The sequence below is a fragment of the Hoplias malabaricus genome, chromosome X1 (assembly GCF_029633855.1).
Source record: "Hoplias malabaricus isolate fHopMal1 chromosome X1, fHopMal1.hap1, whole genome shotgun sequence".
NCBI classification, from domain to species: domain Eukaryota; kingdom Metazoa; phylum Chordata; class Actinopteri; order Characiformes; family Erythrinidae; genus Hoplias; species Hoplias malabaricus.
The window spans coordinates 20,764,156-20,785,498 of record NC_089818.1 but is presented as its reverse complement, the minus strand read 5'-3'; the positions used below and the strand labels follow the sequence as shown (position 1 = coordinate 20,785,498).

At 42.8% G+C, this 21,343-nt stretch overlaps 1 protein-coding gene across 1 annotated transcript in view; it reads left to right on the top strand.

Annotated features, from left to right (window-relative positions):
- LOC136675566 (microtubule cross-linking factor 1-like) overlaps positions 1 to 21,343 on the top strand; it is a 73,965-nt gene that overhangs the window by 42,421 nt on the left and 10,201 nt on the right. The window contains exons 7-15 of the mRNA XM_066652185.1: positions 1,224 to 1,334; positions 3,359 to 3,484; positions 5,570 to 5,788; positions 7,908 to 8,069; positions 10,262 to 10,429; positions 12,999 to 13,262; positions 15,360 to 15,680; positions 15,780 to 15,856; positions 17,828 to 19,331. Coding sequence (XP_066508282.1) covers positions 1,224 to 1,334; positions 3,359 to 3,484; positions 5,570 to 5,788; positions 7,908 to 8,069; positions 10,262 to 10,429; positions 12,999 to 13,262; positions 15,360 to 15,680; positions 15,780 to 15,856; positions 17,828 to 19,331 — 2,952 coding nt within the window. The remainder of the gene's footprint in view (positions 1 to 1,223; positions 1,335 to 3,358; positions 3,485 to 5,569; positions 5,789 to 7,907; positions 8,070 to 10,261; positions 10,430 to 12,998; positions 13,263 to 15,359; positions 15,681 to 15,779; positions 15,857 to 17,827; positions 19,332 to 21,343) is intronic.

Here is a 21,343-nt window from a genome sequence, read left to right as displayed (position 1 = left end):
TATTAGGAAATCCTCCATTTTAGAACGTAATCGCTGTAGAGCACAGCTCTAACAAAGTTTTCTTTGTGTCATAGGATCCTATGAACTGTGAGGTTGTTAAGGAGCTAAAATATTAATACTAGCTAACTAGCTAACACTGCTTCACACTGAATTACATCTGAAGTACAGCAACCTCCGCAAAACACTCCCCTCAAACCAACCAGGTTTGTCCAAAATGGTCGTTAATTTTCTCCAGAAGTAGTAGCTAGGAAATGCCATAGTTCCCATAGAGAAATCTGCTTAGCGTTCCTAATATGGTCACGATGCAGACTACAGAATGAGACATGACTTCAGAGGCTTTTCAACACAGCACTTAAACCAACTACCATTACAGACAGTCTCGGCTTCTAGTACAAAGCAATGGCCTGCACCTCATGCATTAAGGTGGAGTCAGATATTCCTCACTGGTAAAAGAAGTACGGCCTTCGATTAATGCTGAAGACTTTTGGCTAACTTGCACGCTGCTTCTACAGCATGGCTAAGATATGTGTCCACAGAACATGGGCAAACAGCTCACATGCGTGCATGCCTTTAGCGCTTAGCATAACGTTCACTGCACAGTTTTGGTTGTTGGTTTTTTTAGACTCATGTATCCCTCATTGCATGCGCTTCATAACAAGAGTTTTGCATTCTTTTTTCCCTCCCTTGCCCCTTCTCTCCCTCTCTTTCTCTCTCATCTCTCTACTCTCTCTCTCGCTCTCTCCTCTTCCTATGTCTGTCTCTTTCACTACACTCTAACTTTGTATTTCCTTCAGATGTTTCAGCCCATGATTCTGCTCATCCTCATACTCGTCCTCTTCTCATCACTCTCCTACAGCGTTATCTTTAAGTTGGTTTTCCTTTTTGCGCTTTTCTTTGTCTTGTAGCCCGCTCTGCCTCTGTTTCTGTTTCACTGCCATGGTTTTATTCCATCATCATCTCTTTTTTTAAATCAACTGTGTGTTTATAAGTTCCCTGTTTTTTTTTTTCCATTTATGTTATGCATTAAATCCCGCCTCTACTGCCCCACCCCTTTTTAAATTCTGTGTCTTCTCGTGAGTTGTTTCCGTTTTTGTCGTTCACAATCGACTCCATGCATCTCCTTTCCCCTCGTTACCCCACCCCCACCCGTCCCACCCTCTCACTCCTGACCCCATCCACCCCTGTCTTCCTTCTCCCCTGTGCCCCCTACCCCTCACTCACAGTCCGGGCGGAGGCAGGAGCTGGAGTGGTCCCTAGGCCGTCAGACTGGCCCGGAGGCCCTGGGGCCCGCCGCACTCAGTAGATACACCAGGCCCCACAGTGTCAGACTCGAGGTCAGTGCCTCGTTCATCTCCCTCCCAGCCTGCAGATAGCGCTGATGAGTTTTAATCATGTACCTGATTTCTGTAGTACCTCTTTGAATTCTGAAAGAATAAAAAAGTTTGTAGGCCATTATAGTTTATATATGCCAACTCCCAAAGAACATCAAAGAGATAAAGGGATAAAAGGATAAAAGGGAGACAAGAATAGACAATGGATTTGGGCATTTTAAAAGAAACAGATATATTTAGGTTTAAATAAAATACGTTTACACATAATAGCTAGCTCTATGCAGTACTGGCGGTCACAGTCACACTTCATCTGTGGTGCACTTTCTGTTTGTGAAGGTCACTCCACTCACTTCAACTTCTCTTGATTTCAGGTCGTTTTGATTTCTCATTACTTATATTCATTTGCCACTCATTCACCACAGACACTGGGAGAGAGCACAGGGGCTTTTATGCTGAAATCTGAAAAGGCTTTTGAAAACATTTTCAATTGAAAATTTACACAAAGTATAGGGCAATGTGTGGAGCAAGTGGAATACATCTCTGCTGCAGAATTTTTTATTTTTTTTTATATAACAATTTAAAAAAGCACAGCCACATTCAATATTCAAAATATTATAGAGCAGTTGCTCAAACGAAATCATTTTGGCGTTCATCCACCTAGTATCTATGCTTCATTTTGATACATACACATTAATGACTGTGAGCAGATTTCAAATAGTCCAGCTTCATGAATAAATTGTTACTGTGGGTTGTTTAACATTTGCTGGTGCAAACGAACCCTCAAAATCTTAGCTTTTTTAAAATTGTGGTAATGTAATTATGTGCATCTTGAGACAGTGTTTTAGTACAGTTTAACAGCTGTTGAATACATATTGAAGTGCTACTTCGTCTAAGTAATAGGACGTTATGATTGTCTGCAATATTTCCACAGAGTTTCACAAAATAGAAAGTAAAGAATGATGAAGAATGAAGTATGTTTTTATAGAGAGCAGAATCAAAGCTGGTTTCACGGCTGTAGGATTGGACTGGCATGTCGAATTAGCTCTTCTGCATTTCCGTCTGTTTGCGTCTGACATTGGGGATCCTGAGAGGATTTTATTAGGACACGAGCTCCCCACAGAGCTGCTGCTAAGAACCAGGCCATGGGCTGCTTACTTCTATGTTCATTTCAAAAGAAGGAAAAATGAATGTGCAGGTTTAGATGTGAGGCACAGTGAGAATTAGCACAGCACCGACTGTCATTATTTGCTGATGCACTTACTGCAAGCACTTTTTGTGATTTTATTTTAAAATATCACTCACAGCATGCCCTTCCATTTGGTTGAGAATGGCCTGTAATTTTAGACGGAGATAAGGTGTAGAAACACTCTATATTAGATCTAATGGTATTGTATTATTATATTAATGTAAGTAATTAAATACATACATTTGTTTGATATTAAATTAGCATATCATGTTTTACTTTGCTCCGGTTTCCTCCCACAGTCCGAAAACACACGTTGGTAGGTGGATTGGCGACTTGAAAGTGTCCGTGAGTGTGTGAGTGAATGTGTGAGTGTGTGTGTGTTGCCCTGTGAAGGACTGGCGCACCCTCCAGGGTATGTTCCTGTCTTGCGCCCAGTGAATCCGGGTAGGCTCTGGACCCACCGTGACCCTGAATTGGATAAGGATTGCAGCTAATGAATGAATGAATGAATTAATGTACTGGAATAGCTAATGTAGTTAGTAATATAGCATTCATTATCCACTGACAAACTAAACTAACCAACGTTGGACACTACACTTGTACTACAGCTATATTTTGAGAAAAGGGAAAGTGTTTAGCTGATATTTAATAGTGCTTCATACTAATATTAACAATGTAATGTAATAAAACAGCAGATATAAAATGATTGATTATGTAACAGGCTTGTAAATAATTTAACAGTCAGAGGTGTTTTTCCGCTAATACAGAATGAATTCATGTTGTTAAATTATCATGTCTAGAACCTAATATGAGATGTGTGTCTGTGTTGTCATGGGTTCAGCTCCGGGACCCGAGCCTGCCAGACATGGGGACCTCTGCCAGGGAGGTGCAGTTCTGTCTGGACCCAGAGAGGAGGCTGAGAGCTGGACAGGAGGAGAGAGAGATCTTATCGTCCTCCATCACTCAGGTAGGACGACCCGCATTAACTGCATATTCCACAACTTCCACAAGGTCATCCACGGATAAGCAGCTGTAATTACAGTGCGATGATGTTCAGCTGAAGAGCTGCTTTATTCTGTAGATCTTATTTCAGATCATTTAAATGAAAGCCATCGGGTATGGAAATAGTGGTAAAGTGATTTTCAGACCGACCCCGAGCACACACTGTGTTATCAATGAACTGTGTATATCTAATCATATATGGTAACTCCACATCAATGATGTTATACTGACTGCCTAATTGTTCTTACAAACTAACAAACTAAGAGTGGACATCATTTCTTTGAGTGTAAACCTATGAAAAACCTTGTAAAAATGGAGGAGTTGTTGTACTTCTATATTTCGCCCATGTTAACAATTGAAAAGTAGCTGAATATAAATTTAAGAATATGAATATGGGGCGGCACTGTGGCGTAGCACACGTAATGTCGCATTCACACAGCTCCAGGGATTCAAGACCCACTCCGGGTGACTGTCTGTGAGGAGTGTGGTGTGTTCTCCCTGTGTCTGCGTGGGTTTCCTCCGGGTGACTGTCTGTGAGGAGTGTGGTGTGTTCTCCCTGTGTCTGCATGGGTTTCTTCCAGGTGACTGTCTGTGAGGAGTGTGGTGTGTTCTCCCTGTGTCCGAGTGGGTTTCCTCCGGGTGACTGTCTGTGAGGAGTGTGGTGTGTTCTCCCTGTGTCTGCGTGGGTTTCCTCCGGGTGACTGTCTGTGAGGAGTGTGGTGTGTTCTCCTTGTGTCTGCGTGGGTTTCCTCCGGTTGACTGTCTGTGAGGAGTGTGGTGTGTTCTCCCTGTGTCTGCGTGGGTTTCCTCCGGGTGACTGTCTGTGAGGAGTGTTGTGTGTTCTCCCTGTGTCCGTGTGGGTTTCCTCCGGGTGTCCAGGTTTCCCCCCATAGTCCAAAAACACAAGTTGGTAGGTAGATTGGCAACTCAAAAGTGTCCATAGGTGTGAGTGTGTGAGTGAATGTGCGAGTGTGTGTGTCGCTCTATGAAGGACTGGCGCCCCCTCCAAGGTTGGTTTATGCCTTGCACCCAGTGATTCTATGTAGGCTCTGGACCCACCATGACCCTGAACTGGAAATGGTTTCAGAATGAATGAATATGAATATGAACGTAAACATACGTGAATGTTCATTTCCACTAATCATATGGAGATCCTTGTTTATAAACAGTAAACCTGTTTTAACTTCCAGCTGTGCTCTTGAAAAAACACACTAAATATTATATCAGTCGTTTTGCCCCATTTTTATAGTGTGATAAATGTTTAATGAGATCTTAAATCTCCCTTTTCAGAGCAAGGGTGCTGGGACTTTTGTCCAAATTTGCCATATTTACTCACCTGAAGTTGTAGTGCAATGATACGTCACGTCAGATCCATAGCTGCAAGGGCACAAGGTCAAACCTTGCATTGTGCAACAAAGTGTAATATTAAATATCACTGACCTACACGCCCTCGCTCTGTGGCTATATTTTGTCTTTGGAACTGTAGTAAGGAGATCATATGACTGAGTTCACGCTTCTGACAAATGTGAAAGGAACTTTTTAAAGTACTCCTCAAGGCCAGGTGGAGTCATGATGAATTGGTGTTGCTTGACACTAAAAATATTGCCCTACATAAATGAGCTCTATTAGAAAGCAGTACAATGTTTCACTGCAAAATAATATTAAATTATTAAATTATATTAAATGTGTGTTTTTCCTGTGAGTAGAAAAAGCTCACTTCTCTTTTGTAAGAGACCCCCAAATTAAACTCAGATCAGTGTAAAAGGCCTCACTCTCTCTTCTCTCCCTGACACCAACACAGTTGTCTATTAGTTAACAAAACACTTTTAACAACTGGTGTTCTCCTCAAAGCCTGTTGAACTCTCCAATGACGTTGCGTTAATGGCAGGTGATAGAGGTACAGTGGCTCTCCCTTTACATGTCTCTGATGAATTTCGGTATTGTAATTCACATCCATTTGTTTCTGTACATTTAAATGGCTTTGAAATTGACTCTCATCTATTCCCGTATCCATATTTCTTTCTTTCTTTCACTCACACTGTCTCTGGAGGAGGAGGAAAGGAGACGTTTGGAAGCTCGGCGTGGTCTGGAGCTGCAAGGGCTGCAATCACACGAGCTGGCGTGGCCTCAGGAAAGAGCTCTATTACAGCAGGAAGTACGTCTGTTCCGGCAAAACACCATCATAGTCTACATGAAGCTCCGCTGGATCCTCATGCACTGGAGGCTTGGCCGCAAGACCGACATTGCCGAGGAGGGGACTCATGCTGAGGTGAGGCTCAGTGGAGAATCAAATCACAAATGTCTTCTGGAGATGTTGAAGGAGCCCAGTCCACATTGCTAGTTTATATGTAGAGGAAACTATCATTTTTCTTATAAATGACATATTCATTTTATTGCCTCTACTATTTTTGGCAGGATTTACACTAAATGTAGGAACATACATTCAACCGCGAGAACATTAGTGAGGTTCCACACCACTCCATCTCATCCTGAAGGAACTGGATGGAGCTCCATCTCTACAGAGAACTCCATTTTTCCACAGCCTAAAGCTGTGAGGGATTTATCCCCTCTATTTTAGAATCAAATTGGCATTGAGTATGATGACCTTAATCCCGAGTGTTCCAGAGCGTCTATTTCAATTCTGCATCACATTTATAGGATCTTAACGCACTGTTGAACGTGTGTCCAAGACGGGTGCATTTTAAAGCACCTGAATTCACTAATTATCTTCAAGTTTTGGAAGAAAGTGTTCTGGCTCCAAATTTAGCAATATCAGTCGAGCCTGTTCAGTTCTGATGGATGGGATTTGGCCTTTAATTGATGGCGAGTTTAAGCTAAAACGGCTACAAATAGTAGCATGAATATGAAAAGTGATATGAGAGCAGCTTAAATGCACTAAAGGAGTAGGCTGTGGATTTCCACCAAAGATGCCGAAAAACAGTTTTTAAGTTAGAAAAGATTTACTGATTTAATTTTGACCCTAGTCAGTTTGTAGTTGATTAGATTACATAATGAACAATCAACATTTTGTGATAGCGCATCTTGCATGATGTTCTAATTTCACAGCCTATTGGGCCTGGCAGCTGTAGTGTTCCCCTATAAACAAATGTTCATTTCTCACATCCCTATGAGGTTTCATGAAGCAAATCAATAATGTTTGGAGTCATTGAGCTGGAAGGGAATTTGCGGAATTGAACGGCTGGGGTTGTATGGGGTTGTTTATGTACCAGTGATTTATATCATAGCTGCATGAGGCATGCAAACAGACCACTATGATTACTGTGAACTGTCTCACGTATTGACTTTACTCATATACACTCAACAGTGGCATCCATTTTGGGATGACGATTGCAGATTTATTTACCGATTCTAAAAGCATGTATACAGTCTTTATAGTAAAGTGCAGAAGGGAACTGTTGATAAGGGTATGCTGCCATTCATGACAACTGACACATACAGTACCTACATAAATGTTTCTAAATATTTTTTCCAAACTTTGTATTTCCTTTTGTGATGCAAAGCATCTCAGTGAACTGGCTTGTAGCTACCTCATAAATCATTAGGAGAACGTAACTGAGCTTTGCATTAATGAATTGTTGTTTTTGTTCAGCATTTCAACGAATCTGACCTTACACTCTGGCCACATCTTCAGCAATGTATCACTGTGACATACGCAGAGCTAAAGATTCAGTTGTTATAAAAAGTCTGTGAGGCTTGGGGCTGGCTCCAAGCTTCAATTTCCATGTTGAAGCCCTGGCTTCTTCTCCTGCCTATTACCTCACTTGGGAAGTGGTGCACGAACAGCGACTAGGATTAAGCCAGATGACCTAATGTCACATGACCTAATGTCAGCTAATTTAACAAAGTCCTTAAGCCAGTTGGTGCATGTTTAATTAACCCTTTATATACATGTGTATATGTTAGGGTGACCAGATCTGAGATGGTGAAAAAGAGGACACGCCTCGTGGGGGGTGGGGTATGTACATGAGCTTTGCCTGACGTAAACAAGGACTACTGACGTGCAGACTGACCAATTAAATGTTTACAGAGAAGGATATCGACCAATAATGGTAGCGCTACAGTCAGACGTCCAATCAGAAGATTTTATGCTACTTCACCACGCCCCCTTCTCACTCAAGCGAACCAATCGGAGTAGGGGAGGGCGGGACTAGTTTGTGAACGAAACTTCTCGAAGTTCTATGTAAGCTCTAGAAAAACAAAATCCCGGACGTTTTTAAGTCTAAAAAAGAGGACATGTCCGGGTAAAAGAGGACGTCTGGTCACCCTAGTATATGTACATGAAAAGTCTATGTGAGTTTTATTTAGTCTCATAAACGTTACTGTACTGTCAGAGGTGAATTATTAAATGCTCTCATCCTGTTGACCAGTTTGAGCGGTTGGAGAATATTCCAGAAGTGGGGATGATGGTAGAACATGGAGAAGGAGAAACAGAGCGGGAGGAGAAAGTGTGTCCTCAGCCTACATGGGGAGACCATCCTGAGCCTGGATCACTCCTGCCCTCTCCAGAAAGATTCCAGTATCAGAAACAGGTACCGTACAATAGTATCTTACATATTACTGTGACCTAGGCAAGATTCCAAGCTGTGATGCTATTTAAGAAGGATAATTATATACATCTCGTTCTGGACTAATGCAAACCTGGCCCATTGGCTACCACTAGATATGCAACCATAATGGACTTGTTTTTCATTGGTGAATCTTGGAATTAGAGAATACCGATAAAATACAGAAAAATAAGATCACTCACATTTTACTTTCTTGCCATGTCTTCCTTCCTTTGTTTATGCTTTTCAATAAAAGTAATGGAGAGTGTTGGGTAAACATATGGAAGAAAAAACTAGTGGCTGGGGACATTTTTTTAGAAAAAGGTTTGAGTGTCCTAGCTCCCGCAGTCCACAGCCTTGTTTGGGTAGAAGCAGAAAACACTCACTCTGTCCCCATCCATTATTCATTAGGCCTAAGTGCTATGTTTTGTGTACAGCTTCCTTTTATACATTTTGAAATGCAGAATTGTTATGTCACTTATGTCAGAAAGGTCTTTTTGGTCTTATATTATCTAATTTGTAGTTATTTATAAGAACATTCAGCTACATAAACGGTCTCTAAACCGCATGTCAAATGTTTAATCATCTTCTCTTTTTGATAATGAGCTCTTGTTTGTAAATACGGTATATGCTCATTATAAGTTGATGCCTGCAAAAGGTAGGACACCAGATGAGCCAATTTCAAAATTTGCAATTCTTCCACTACATAACAGGGCTTTCGTTGTTATAATTTGCACATTGCCCAGTAAACAATTAGCCGTTGATTCAACGTTGAAATAACGTAATGACTGCCGTCTAATCAACGTTCTCTTAAGGTTGAAAATGAAAGTTGAAAAGACGTCCAAACACAGACATTGATAAAAGACTATTAGACGTATTTTGGACGTCCATTGACGTTATTAATTCGTCCCGAAATAAATTACTTGTATAAAACAAGTTTTGGACGTCCACTGACGTTATCAATTGGTCACCACTTAACTAATTTATTAAGATGGATTTTTGACGTCCATTGACGTTTAAAATATGTCCTTGACGGACAGACTACTTTTAGACCTATTTTGAACATCCAGGGACGTTCCTTGTTTACTGGGTATGTATCAATGTAGTACTCACATTCACTGATTACACAGCTATGCTATTGTAACTCATGCTGGGTGTTGTCATGCTGACACATGTATGAACATCCCAGAAAACACGTCTAGAACGCAGCATGTTACTCTAAAATGTACCGACACAGATGCTTTTACATATGTGCAAGATACTCATGTCATGAGCTCTAATACGTCCCCATAGAGTGTGAAACAGCACCTCAGAGTGTGAAATACCTACCATCTTTGCAATCGTTCATTGAGGATCATTGTATTAAACTACTGAATTATCTCTTGGTGTATGTAAAGGACTAGGCCTTTGTTGCCTGCTCCATTTATACCACAAGCATGACTGTAGGACTTATATAAGATGGTTTTTTGAGCACATTACAACATCCCTAGTCTTAAATAACTTTAATTCTGTATTTTCTGGAGATGTTATGCAAGCACCCATCTCAGAATAAGCATATATTTACAAAACAACAAAGTTAATTCAGGTCTCCAATATCAGTTGATGTTATTGGCCAACCAATGTATCATTCAGGCCCTAAAATGTATATATAGTAACGCTTCGTCTCTGCAAAGTAGAGTAGCAGTCTGTGTACCATCTTGGCTCCTTTGCTTTTGTTTTTATTCTGCACTGTAATGCATTCTCAGCAAGGAGAGAGCTCACAATGTTGGATAGAGCAGAAGCAGGCTGATAAGAACTCTCACCGACACTTCAGAACATACAAGAGTGGACAACTATGTCTGCAGCTAGTGCTTGGTGGGCTGTAAGATGTTTGAGTGGTGTTAATTAAATACCACAGGAGAGGTGATGTAAAGTATTGTATTGTATTCTGATTAACCTCCTGGCTCCCACACCTTCTCTTCTTCACACACATGCACACACACTCGTGCGCATGATATTAGTCTTTACTTACTCACAAGCTCACAGTACTGTACTGAGAGACCTGCTCATAGAGAGCATTATTTTCGCTGAATTTAACACAGAAAAATAAAAATAAAACCGTGAGGGAAAATTAAATATGTATTATTAGAACCTAATCAGTCTTTTCCTACCCTTGTCTTCTCCCTCTGATCCCTCAGGTGGGGGACAGCAGGCGGGTACTGCATGCCCTCCGCTCCCTGCTGGAGGAGCTGAGGGCAGAGCTGAGGGAGGAGGCTCAGAGACGCTGTCAGCTGCAGCAGACACTGGCCAGTGAGAGAGCGGCCTGGGAGATACACCGCGTTGAGATGAGGAGTCGAATGATAGAGGTACACAACCACAACTGAGCCGTTTCATACACGAAGTGGCAGCATTGGCTCTATCCGCTTGAGATTCCACTCGTTTATCCCTGAACTATTCAATGATCCTCAACCAGGACAGCATTATCCGTTACTGTTGTGGGGGGTGTGGTTAGGTGTAGAATGACCCTCCCTTTCTCTACCTGTATCATTCAATGGCTTCCAAAACAAGAGTCTTTTCGCAGCAGTATTCAAATTGGTATTTGAGCTGTAGTGGTTAAATACAGGGTGGGCCTTTTATATGGAAACACCTTAATAAAATGGGAATGGTTGGTGATATTAACTTCTTGTTTGTGGCACATTAGTATATGGAAGGGGGGAAACTTTACAAGATGGGTGGTGACCATTTTGAAGTCGGCCATTTTGGATCCAACTTTTGTTTTTTCAATGGGAAGAGGGTCATGTGACACATCAAACTTATTGGGAATTTCACAAGAAACCGCTTGAAGGTATGGTGTGGTATATGGGGTACAAAGATAGTGGGGACATTCTTCATCAATGGAAACCTCAAGGCCACTGGATATGCGAAATTGCTACATGATGATGTGTTTCCCTCTTTATGCACTGAAGCTGGCACATTCCCTGAGTTTTTCCAGCAGGATGGTGCACCACCACATTATGGGTGTCAGGTCCGAGCATTCCTAGATGAACAGTTTCCTGGAAAGTGGATTGGTGGTCGTGGGCCAGTTGAATGGCCCCCAAGGTCTCCCGATCTGACCTCCTTAGACTTTTATCTTTGGGGTCATCTGAAGGCAATTGTGCAGCCCCTGAAACTACGGATACTGGAAGCATGTGCTAGCATTTCTCCTGCGGTGTTGTTATCAGTGTGTGAAGAGTGGGAGAAGAGGGTTGCATTGACAATCCAACACAATGAGCAGCACTTTGAACACATTTTATAAGTGGTCAGAAACGTGTAAATAACTCATGAAAGAATAAAGTTACGTTAAAACCAAGCACAGACAGTTGTTTTTCTTGTGAAATTCCCAATAAGTTTGATCTGTCACATGACCCTCTTCCCATTGAAAAAAAACAAAAGTTGGATCAAAAATGGCCAACTTCAAAATGGCCGCCATGGTCACCACCCATCTTGAAAAGTTTCCCCCCTCCTGCCACAAACAGGAAGTTAACATCACCAACCATTCCCATTTTATTAAGATGTATCCATATAAATGGCCCACTCTGTAGAACACAGACACTAAAAAATTCATAAAATAACCACAATTAGGGACCACTGTTTTAACCAAAGCTTTTAAATCCTGCATTAATATAGAGATTTATAGCATGGTGGTTTTGACTACACATATATAAATAATAATCCTATATTTAAATATAAAATGTAAATATTTACAATATTTTAAGCTACAGGTTTGTAGCCTTTAACTATTTTTCCTTCTTTTTCTGTGTTTAACATGATTCTGGAAGCTTTTGCTCATCAGCAGTAAGGGGACTTCCATTAATAGCTGGCTATATTTATGAGGCTTGGCTTTCAAACAAAGTCATAGTCTATTAAAAGTGAGCATGTGCTTGACTCAAACGTCACAAACACTGTGAGCCTCTTTCCATCTCACTGATCTTGTTTTGTATTTTTTCCCTGTAACTGTAATGGACGTAGTTACCCTTTTTACATGTGCCCTGTTACTTCCCAAGGTTAAGAGGTTAAAATGTAACATGTGGCTTGACATTTCATGAATAATAGCAACCTCTTTATTTACTTTATTTACTTATTTAACATTACACTTATATAGTGGCTTTCTAGGATCCCAAGGACGCTTTACAATCAACACAACATTAAATCCACACACACACACACACACACACACTGGCGAGAAGTGGCAGCAAAACGCGCACAACATACTCTCGTCCAGGACCGTCCACCTGGAGGACTACATCCGGCACTAGGGTTTCACCCAGGACAGAGCGCCACTCCATATCTGGGCACACACACATTGACTCACACATACAGACATTCATTCACAAACCAGGACAGTTATTAGAGAAGCCGGTTCACCTAACCTCCATGTTTCTGGATTGTGGGAGGAAACCAGAGATCCTAGAGATCCCAGAGATCCCGGAGGAAACCCACACAGACACAGGGAGAACATGGAAACTCCACCCAGATTGGACTGGAACCCAAGAGCCCAGCGCTGAAAGGTGAACGTACTCACCACTAAGCCACCGGGCCGCCAACCACTTCTCACAAGGTTTTAGAGAAAACGCAAAATGAAAGAAGAACATCAGACTGGAACTTTGTAACTTGTTCAGTGGGAGATCCCAAGGCCATCCATGTGTTTGAAAATTCCAGGCTGTTCCCTTGTAAAAACGAAACAACTAGAGTTTTATCTCATGTTTCATTTATCTCTGCAGATCCCCATTAGCGTGCAATTAAAATTTGGAAAGAGCATGACTTATTAAAGGATATTAGACTGCTAAGAAATCTGTAACCGGGAGGTAAGAATGATGCAAGAAAAATGCTTATCTCTTTTTTGTACTTATCTCTTTTTGTGTGTGTGTGTGTGTGTGTATTTGTTCCTCCTGGTAGCTGGAAGAGTCTAAAGGAGCACCGGTGTCATCAAGTGGGGGGGATTCGTCCAGGCAAGAGAGAGATGGGGATCGAGAAAGGGAGAGAGAGGAGCAGCAGAAGCTCCTCGCTGACAGCCACAGCTTGGCTCTGGAGCTGCGCTGGAAGCTGCAGCACGGAGAGCTGCGCTGGAGCCGAGAGAGGAGTGAACTCCTTGAGAGATTTGAGAGGGAGCGGCAGGAATGGGATCGCAGTGTCCGAGACCTCCGTCGCAAAATGGACAAGGTCAGCAGGCATAGGTCGTGATCTAAGCACATGAAAGTCCCAGGACTGTTATTCAAACACCTTGATAACAAAGTATAGAGAGGGCACTATGTTGATAACGATATTGAAACCTTCAGTTTCAGCCAATACAGATACTGATCTTAAATTTCTTAATTAAATCTCACCTTATAAGAGTAGGGCATCGCAATCAAATGTCCTCTAACACTCAGCTACCAGCAGTGTGACCGTGTGCTATTTCAGGACAGATTTGTTATAACATTTATCATATTATTCTGACAGATTCAGATCTGTCTGTCTGGTATTCTCTTGTGCTATGAGCCAGATTTCAATACCTGGCATTGGATACTGTCATATATAATATGTCTTTTCAGAAGTAAATTAGCATTCAAATGTTTGAAATCAGCTCCGGTTTCCTCCCACGGTCCAAAATCACGTGTTGGTAGGTGGACTGGCGACTCGAAAGTGTCCATAGGTGTGAGTGTGTGTTGCTCTGTGAAGGACTGGCGACACCTCCAGGGTGTGTCCCGCCTTTAGCCCAGTGATTCTTGGTAGGCTCCGGACCCACCACGACCCTGAACTTGATAAGGGTTACAGATAATGAATGAGTGTTTGAAATCAGTGTTTTGAGTAATATAAGATGTAGATGTAAATTAGAGGTTTTAAAGGCTAAGCACCACTTAATGGACCTCCATAAATATTTCACATTATTGTAGTTACTGACATATATAAGTATGAATTAAAATGAAAATAGCAGCTTAATTTGCTTTAAAACTGACAATTTTATTAAATTGAAAAACCCGAGCTCGCTACGGAAATTCTTGAACGCGACCGTGACGTCACTGGTGGACAACAGCTGAACAACGCCGCGGTAAAACACCGTTATGACTGACTGTTATGACAGTATCTAGCTAAATAACCAACAATATTCATGACAATAGCCTAGCAATAAGCTAAACTCAAATGTAGAGGTACCGTTATTCTTGTAAATGTGATCGAAGTCGAACTCGAATTCATCCGACACTATAAACCTCCGTAATGCAGCTACGTAGCCGAGTATAATCTGAGACACCGAGTTTAGCAAGTCAAGCTAACGTTAACTAACACCAACTAAAACAGGCGAAGTGAGTGTCCTTACCCTGTTTACCTCCATGTTACAAAGGCTCTTGAACACCTTTCGTTGGTGTCCTTACATGCCCATATTGTTGGAAAAGCGCCAGTGAAATGAGCTACAGATAACGGAGTGAGCGGATGGTCCTTTCCAAAGTGCCCGTTTAAAGTTGACAAATTTAGTCCATTTTCTGGATATTTTGGGATCTTTGGGCCATTTGTTCACAGATGTCCCACTGTACATTGAATGATTGCAGCCAAAAACAACACACCTTTTCCTCATTTTGCATTAAATTAAGTGCAGCTTCTAGAGTTGTTGTCCACCATCTACGTCACAGGCAAGACGTCTATTAGAGTTTCCCAACACCGTTGGGGGGGGGGACCAACGGTCTTTTAAACCTTATTCCTTGAATTAGTAAGAAATTAGTTTTCCGACTATTAATAAACACAAGTTAGGAACTCAAATTCCACTGTATTTATTTGTTTGACACTTTCATATCACTGGTGCGTAGCCTTTAAAGCATTTTGGTGTAACATATAATTGGAATTAAATTTCAAATAATCCCCTGCTCTTTTGTCATTTTTTTGTTGACTTTTGCTTAGCGTTAAACATGAATTATAATAAATAAAAAATTGTCAATATTATAAGTGTAGTTTCAATATCGTTAAGGATTGTTAATCTTTAAATCATAAAAACCCAAACTCACACGTACTTTTGGATAAAATATTATCCCTAAGGACTGAACAAATCGAAGCACATGTTTTAGCAGCACTTTTTACAGCTATTTAATTACAATAAAATATAAAACTATATAATTTAAAGATAGTTTAACACCACTGTTGCCTGTATTTCAAAAGCGATGATGGCATCTCAATGCAAAAAAATCCTACAGATGCAATACTACAGAGGTCAGGAATACTGCACTGAGTTGGATGCTATGTGAAACTGCTCATGACTCAGTATTTTACATTTTCATAATTCCCCTCTAGATGCAGCGGGACGTCCCATTCCGTCACTCCGAGGGGGTACCGTTGTCAGAAGGTGGTGTCCCACGAGTTTTTTCTCCTCAGGACAGCCCTTGTAAAGCCCCTCGCTCATCTCACGCAGCTCCCTGCATGGCTTCCCGCTCCCATTCGGACTCAGAGGCCACTCTAGAGGAAAGAGGGGCGGCAAAGGCCAGGCCCACTGAGGGTTATCGACCTCCAGAGAGCCTTTTCCTGGACGCTCTGTCTCTGGACCCACCTAGCGAGGCTGAGATGCCCCCTCCGTCCAGATTGGAGAGTGAAAAGAAGTTCCCCTGCTTGAATGAAGTAAGACATAACTATAACAGCTTCGCTATTAGTCTACCATTGTTTAACGTGTATGAATTAGTGTCAGTGAGTGTACTGTAACTTTGGCCTATATTACAGGCGCTGAATGAAATCTCAGAGAGAGCAGATCCTGCACTTTATCCTGAGGAAGAGATGAGCGGTGGCAGCCTCCTCAGGTACTCTATGTGTTTGTGTCTCCACACAGTCATCACCCAAGTTTTAAAGTGCTTTTTTAATCAGTCAGAACAGTGTAGTTTGTTTTCCAGTGACTGAATTTTTGGTGCTGCATTCAAAGCCTTCGTGGAGACTGTGTATGAAAAGCTTTCAGAAAGGCTATGGCCCAGTTAATCTCAGGCAGCAGATCAAATGCTCAGTCAGGTTCGTTATAATGGCCCGCCTTCAGTTATTCGTGGGGTGAATTGGTACAAAGTCTGTTAGCGCTAGCTTTATTTAACTGTGAGGAAGTTTGAAGGATATTGTTTGTAAAGTTCACAAAAAACTACACTCTGTCACTAACGTCAGGTTGTGAATTCATCTATTTTAAGAAGCACCTATTACTCACTCACATCTTGTAGAATCTCTATAGAAAAGCATCTGTAATAATACATTTAATACATTCTTGGGATAGGCTTAAAATTAAAACACATATGAAATGTGTTTTTCAGTGTAATTCCCTTAATTTTAATAAATGTATTAGATCTAGCGTTTGCTTTTCAATTCCCTGAAAAAACTACAACCATTTCAACTGAGATATTTCTTCCAGGATGAGGGATAGATGACTGGTTTCTTAGGATCAACAATCGAGCCCAGCACAATGCTTAATTTTCATCAATACATTTGTGTTACATAATGTTTTGGTTTTCGTAGCAACTGCAAAAACACTAATGGTCAAAATGAGCTGAATTTATTGAATGCCCTTCGTTCAGGAGCTAAGGTCACCACGCCAATGCCAAGCGCCTGCTTGAGGGGCATAAAACCACTCAGCATTGGGCTTTGGAGCAGTGGAACACCACATAATACCAACAAAATACAGGCTTTGACTGCAGCAAAGAGTGACAAAATACCTATTAATACTCCTCATTTCAGAAATATATACAAACTAATTGTTACTAAATGTTAAGCCTAAACGGTCATTGAAAACTTTCAAATGCTTGTATATTAAAGCTGGCCATGTGCTGTTCCTGACCTAACTGTCACTGGCAGAAGGACCTTTCTCCCTCATCTCTTTGGTATGCACTTTTCCCCGCCAGTCAGGCGTCTGCATCATATTGCGCAGTCGAGCGCTAAGCATTCTCTTCGGTTCTGTGTGCTCAGCACTTTTACGAGATGCAGCGTCTGAATTCTCACGAACTGGAGGAAGTGCTTGTGGGGCTCTCTGTGATTAAGCAGGACATGGCAGAGAATAATAAAAGAGAAAACAAAAGGATCCTTCCCTAATGTTCCACTTGAACCCAAAGTGAACTGAGAGAAGACTCTGTTCCAAGTTTAAAACTGACTCATCACTTTTTACTAATATCACCCTCTTCTGTCCCGAGTCACGTTGTTTATACTAAATTACCTGCTGTGTTTATTGGTAGATACAGTATGCTTTCCACTCTCCACTGCATTAGACACACCTACCTCATTGGTCCACTTTGTAGATGTAAAGTCAGAGGCGGTAGCTCATCTGTCGCTGCTTCTTTTGCCTGTGTTGGTCGTCCTCTAGTGCTTCATCAGTGGACACAGGGCGCTTCCCACAGTCGGCTAGATATTTGTGGTTGGTGGACTCTCAGTCCAGCAGTGACACTGAGGGCTTTAAAAACTCTCACAGCACTGCTGTGTCTGATCCACTGGACCACCACAGAGCATGTATGATTTGAGTGATGGATCATTCTCAGCACTGCAGTGACACTGAATGTGTTAGTGTGTACAAGTGGTGTAGATACAAGGTAGGTGTTCCAGTGTAGTTGGGTGAATACCCTTTTCACACACAGAGAATAGACCTACCAATTTACAGATAAAATTAACTAGAGTCTGAACACCAAATCACCAAACTGCTGGATACCAGCAGGAACACTCTTGCTTTAGAATATTGATTCTGCATTTAGAAGAAACAGCAACATTATGAGTAGCTGCACTGAGTCAATGTTGTCAAACTGTCTCCACAGGGCCAAGTCTGTGTGCTCCATGAGTGACTTCCAGCGCTTGATGGACAGCTCTCCGTTCCTGCCTGACAAAAACAAGCCAGGTGAACACGGACGGGATGAGGCCACCCCTCCTCTGTCTCCCGATGACCTCAAATACATTGAGGAGTTCAACAGTAAAGGCTGGGACCTCCCATCTTCATCCTTCACCTCCTGCCCCATCCCAGGCCCTGCACTGCCCCCAGCTGTGGTGGAGACCTGGGCTGAGCGAGCAGACACCCACAGATCGGATCCTCCGCCAGAAGCCTTTCAGCCAGCCTCCTGGTACCTGACCACTAGTGCTACCTTGACCACAAACACAATGAGCAGCCCAGAGCACTGCCAGAGGGTGCCTCTGAGAGCAGCATCTGGATCTGAACTCTTTGGGGTCCGTGTCTTGCACAGCCCTACTAGGGGCGAAAGGTCAGCCCCTGGACCTTCGGACCAAGAATACATGTTCTCCAAAGTGAGCAAAGCCAAGGGAGGGGAGGGGGATGATGTTTTTGGAGGCCGGTGGCCCTGTGATTTAAGGGGACATCATCTGGAGACTGGTCTGGGTTACGCGTCCTCGCTGGAGCTTGAGCTGTCTCGCAACCTCAGCGATGATATGAAGGAGGTGGCATTTTCTGTCCGCAATGCTATCCGCTCCGGTTCGGCCTCAGGACAGCTTCGGGATGCATCCTGCCAGACTAATGGCTTCACCACCCGTGGGACGCAGACCACTCAGACCATCAGTGTGGGCCTGCAGACAGAGGCCTTGCGTGCCCTCACCAGCAGTCCACACCGATGCCTCACGCCAAAGGGGGGAGGCTCCACGCCAGTTTCTTCTCCTTCGCGCAGCCTCAGGAAGGTTCAGTACTCACCCGTGGCACAGGCCAAGTTTGAGCGCCCCTGCTGCTCGCCCAAATATGGCTCACCTAAGCTTCAGCGCAAGCCCTCTACCACTGCCACCTCAGCTAAACCTGAGGCTGCCAGCGGTCCCTCCCGAGCCCCAACACCCACTGTCGCCTCGCAGCCCCCAAAAGGCAACAGCGAATCAGCTTGGGCCCGCTCCACAACCACCCGGGATAGCCCGGTCCACACCACCATCAACGACGGTCTGTCCAGCCTCTTCAACATCATTGACCACACACCCGTGACATACGACCCGCAGCAGAAGTTCAACAGGTCGCCCAGCCGCTCCCGGCCTGCTGAAGGCACTCCAGGGGGCAATTACGGGTCAGCACAGGAGTTGGCGAGAGTGTCCCGGGGCCGCTCCCCAAGCCCCGTGCAGTTAATAGTCGAAGCGCAGGACGAGAAGAACCCTGAGACCATTAGCATCAGACAGGATCTCTCCGCTCCACCTGGCTACACGATAGCAGAAAATGCAACACGGATACTAAATAAGAAACTGCTGGAGCAGGGCTTCAGGGAAGAGAAAAGGCCGCTAAGTTCTAGCGGGACGTCCCAGAGCAGGACAGGAGACGCAGATAAACCTGGATGCATTGAGGTAAAGGAAGAACTGCACTTCTTATGTGGCGTCTACCAAAATATGTTTATGACTTTAACCCCTTAAACTGTAAAGATTATTGTTTCGATTTTAATATTTATGTTTATTGTCTTTTATAAAATCATATCTACTAGGGCTGGCTCAAATGGCACTATACAGGCTTCAGAAAGTCATTAGCTTCTTTTGCACTGCAGAGCTGAACAGCAAAAGCTGTAATCGTTTCAGTAGTGTTTCCACACGGACAGGGTTTGGCACAAAACCATGTTCTTCTACATGATTAGCTAAATGAGCTGAGAGCCAATCGACCGCTCTAGTGATGTAGAGGTTCAGTGTTTGGTTCCAGATTTATGATGTTTCATCCAGGTCACAGCAGTACTTTTAGGCACTTTCTGATCACACAAAAATGAAAACAAAAACCATAGTTTGGCTCAGACAAGTCCAGAGAAGAAACCGTTCAGCCCTGCAGTTTAAAAGAGGCCACTGATGTTTCTGAACGAGTGCTCGAATTCTCGTCTTCAAAACCCCCCTTTAAAACCATAACATCTGAATATTAGTCATCTGTCTGAACAAATAATTATCATGTCGCTCTAAACACAAGCGCTTTTTTTTTCCACTTGTGTGTGAGGATAGTGTAAACTCTGCAGACATCCAGACAAATCACACTCTCCCACTTTCTGTGTTGTACTAATTTATCTTTAAAATAAACAGTTTATTCTTAGGTGTACAAATACATTTGAAAGGTTTTTTTGTTTAATTTATAATTGTAATTTAAAATTCAGACATTCTTCTGCTCTTTTATCATTTTATGGTAACAGTTGCATAGTATTAAAAATGACATTTGACATTTGTCATTTTTCATTCATTATCTGTAACCCTTATCCAGCTCAGGGTCGCGGTGGGTCCGCAGCCTACCCGGAATCACTGGGTGCAAGGCAGGAACACACCCTGGAGGGGGCACCAGCCCTTCGCAGGGCGACACAGGCACAGGGAGGACACACCACACTCCTCACAGACAGTCACCCGGAGGAAACCCACGCAGACACAGGGAGAACACACCACACTCCTCACAGACAGTCACCCGGAGGAAACCCATGCAGACAGAGAGAGAACACACCACACTCCTCACAGACAGTCACCCGGAGGAAACCCACACAGACACAGAGAGAACACACCACACTCCTCACAGACAGTCACCCGGAGGAAACCCACGCAGACACAGAGAGAACACAACACACTCCTCACAGACAGTCACCTGGAGGAAACCCACACAAACACAGAGAGAACACAACACACTCCTCACAGACAGTCACCCGGAGGAAATCCACACAAACACAGAGAGAACACACCACACTCCTCACAGACAGTCACCCGGAGGAAACCCACGCAGACACAGAGAGAACACACCACACTCCTCACAGACAGTCACCTGGAGGAAACCCACACAGACACAGAGAGAACACACCACACTCCTCACAGACAGTCACCAGGAGGAAACCCTGAGCAGGGCTCGAATCCACAAGCCCAGGACCCTGGAGCTGTGTGACAGTGACACTACCTACCGCCCCATTTGTCATTTTATTTAACAAAAGTTAATCCAAATATCAAGTCATTTTTAAACAGTAACCAAAAATTATTTATTTATCACTGCATTAGTTAGGAATTTAATCAAGGAAAAAGCACTGCAAAAGTTTTGCTTTTGAACGATATAAACGTGGTGATTTAGATGTTATGATCATGAACATAGCATATTAATGCTTTATTTTCAGGATATATTTGTTTAATACTACACTTCTCCTTCTCTCGGCTGCTCCCTTCCATCAGGGGTCGCCACAGTGCATCCGCACCATCGATCTGGCAGAGTTTTGTTTAATACTACACAGAAATTACCATAAAATAACAAAAGAGCGGGAGAATGTTTGAATTTTGAATTAAAACAATACCTTACACAAAAACGCTTATTTGTACTTATTTGTACACCTCAGAGAAAACTGTGTATTTTAAAGTTTCAGATC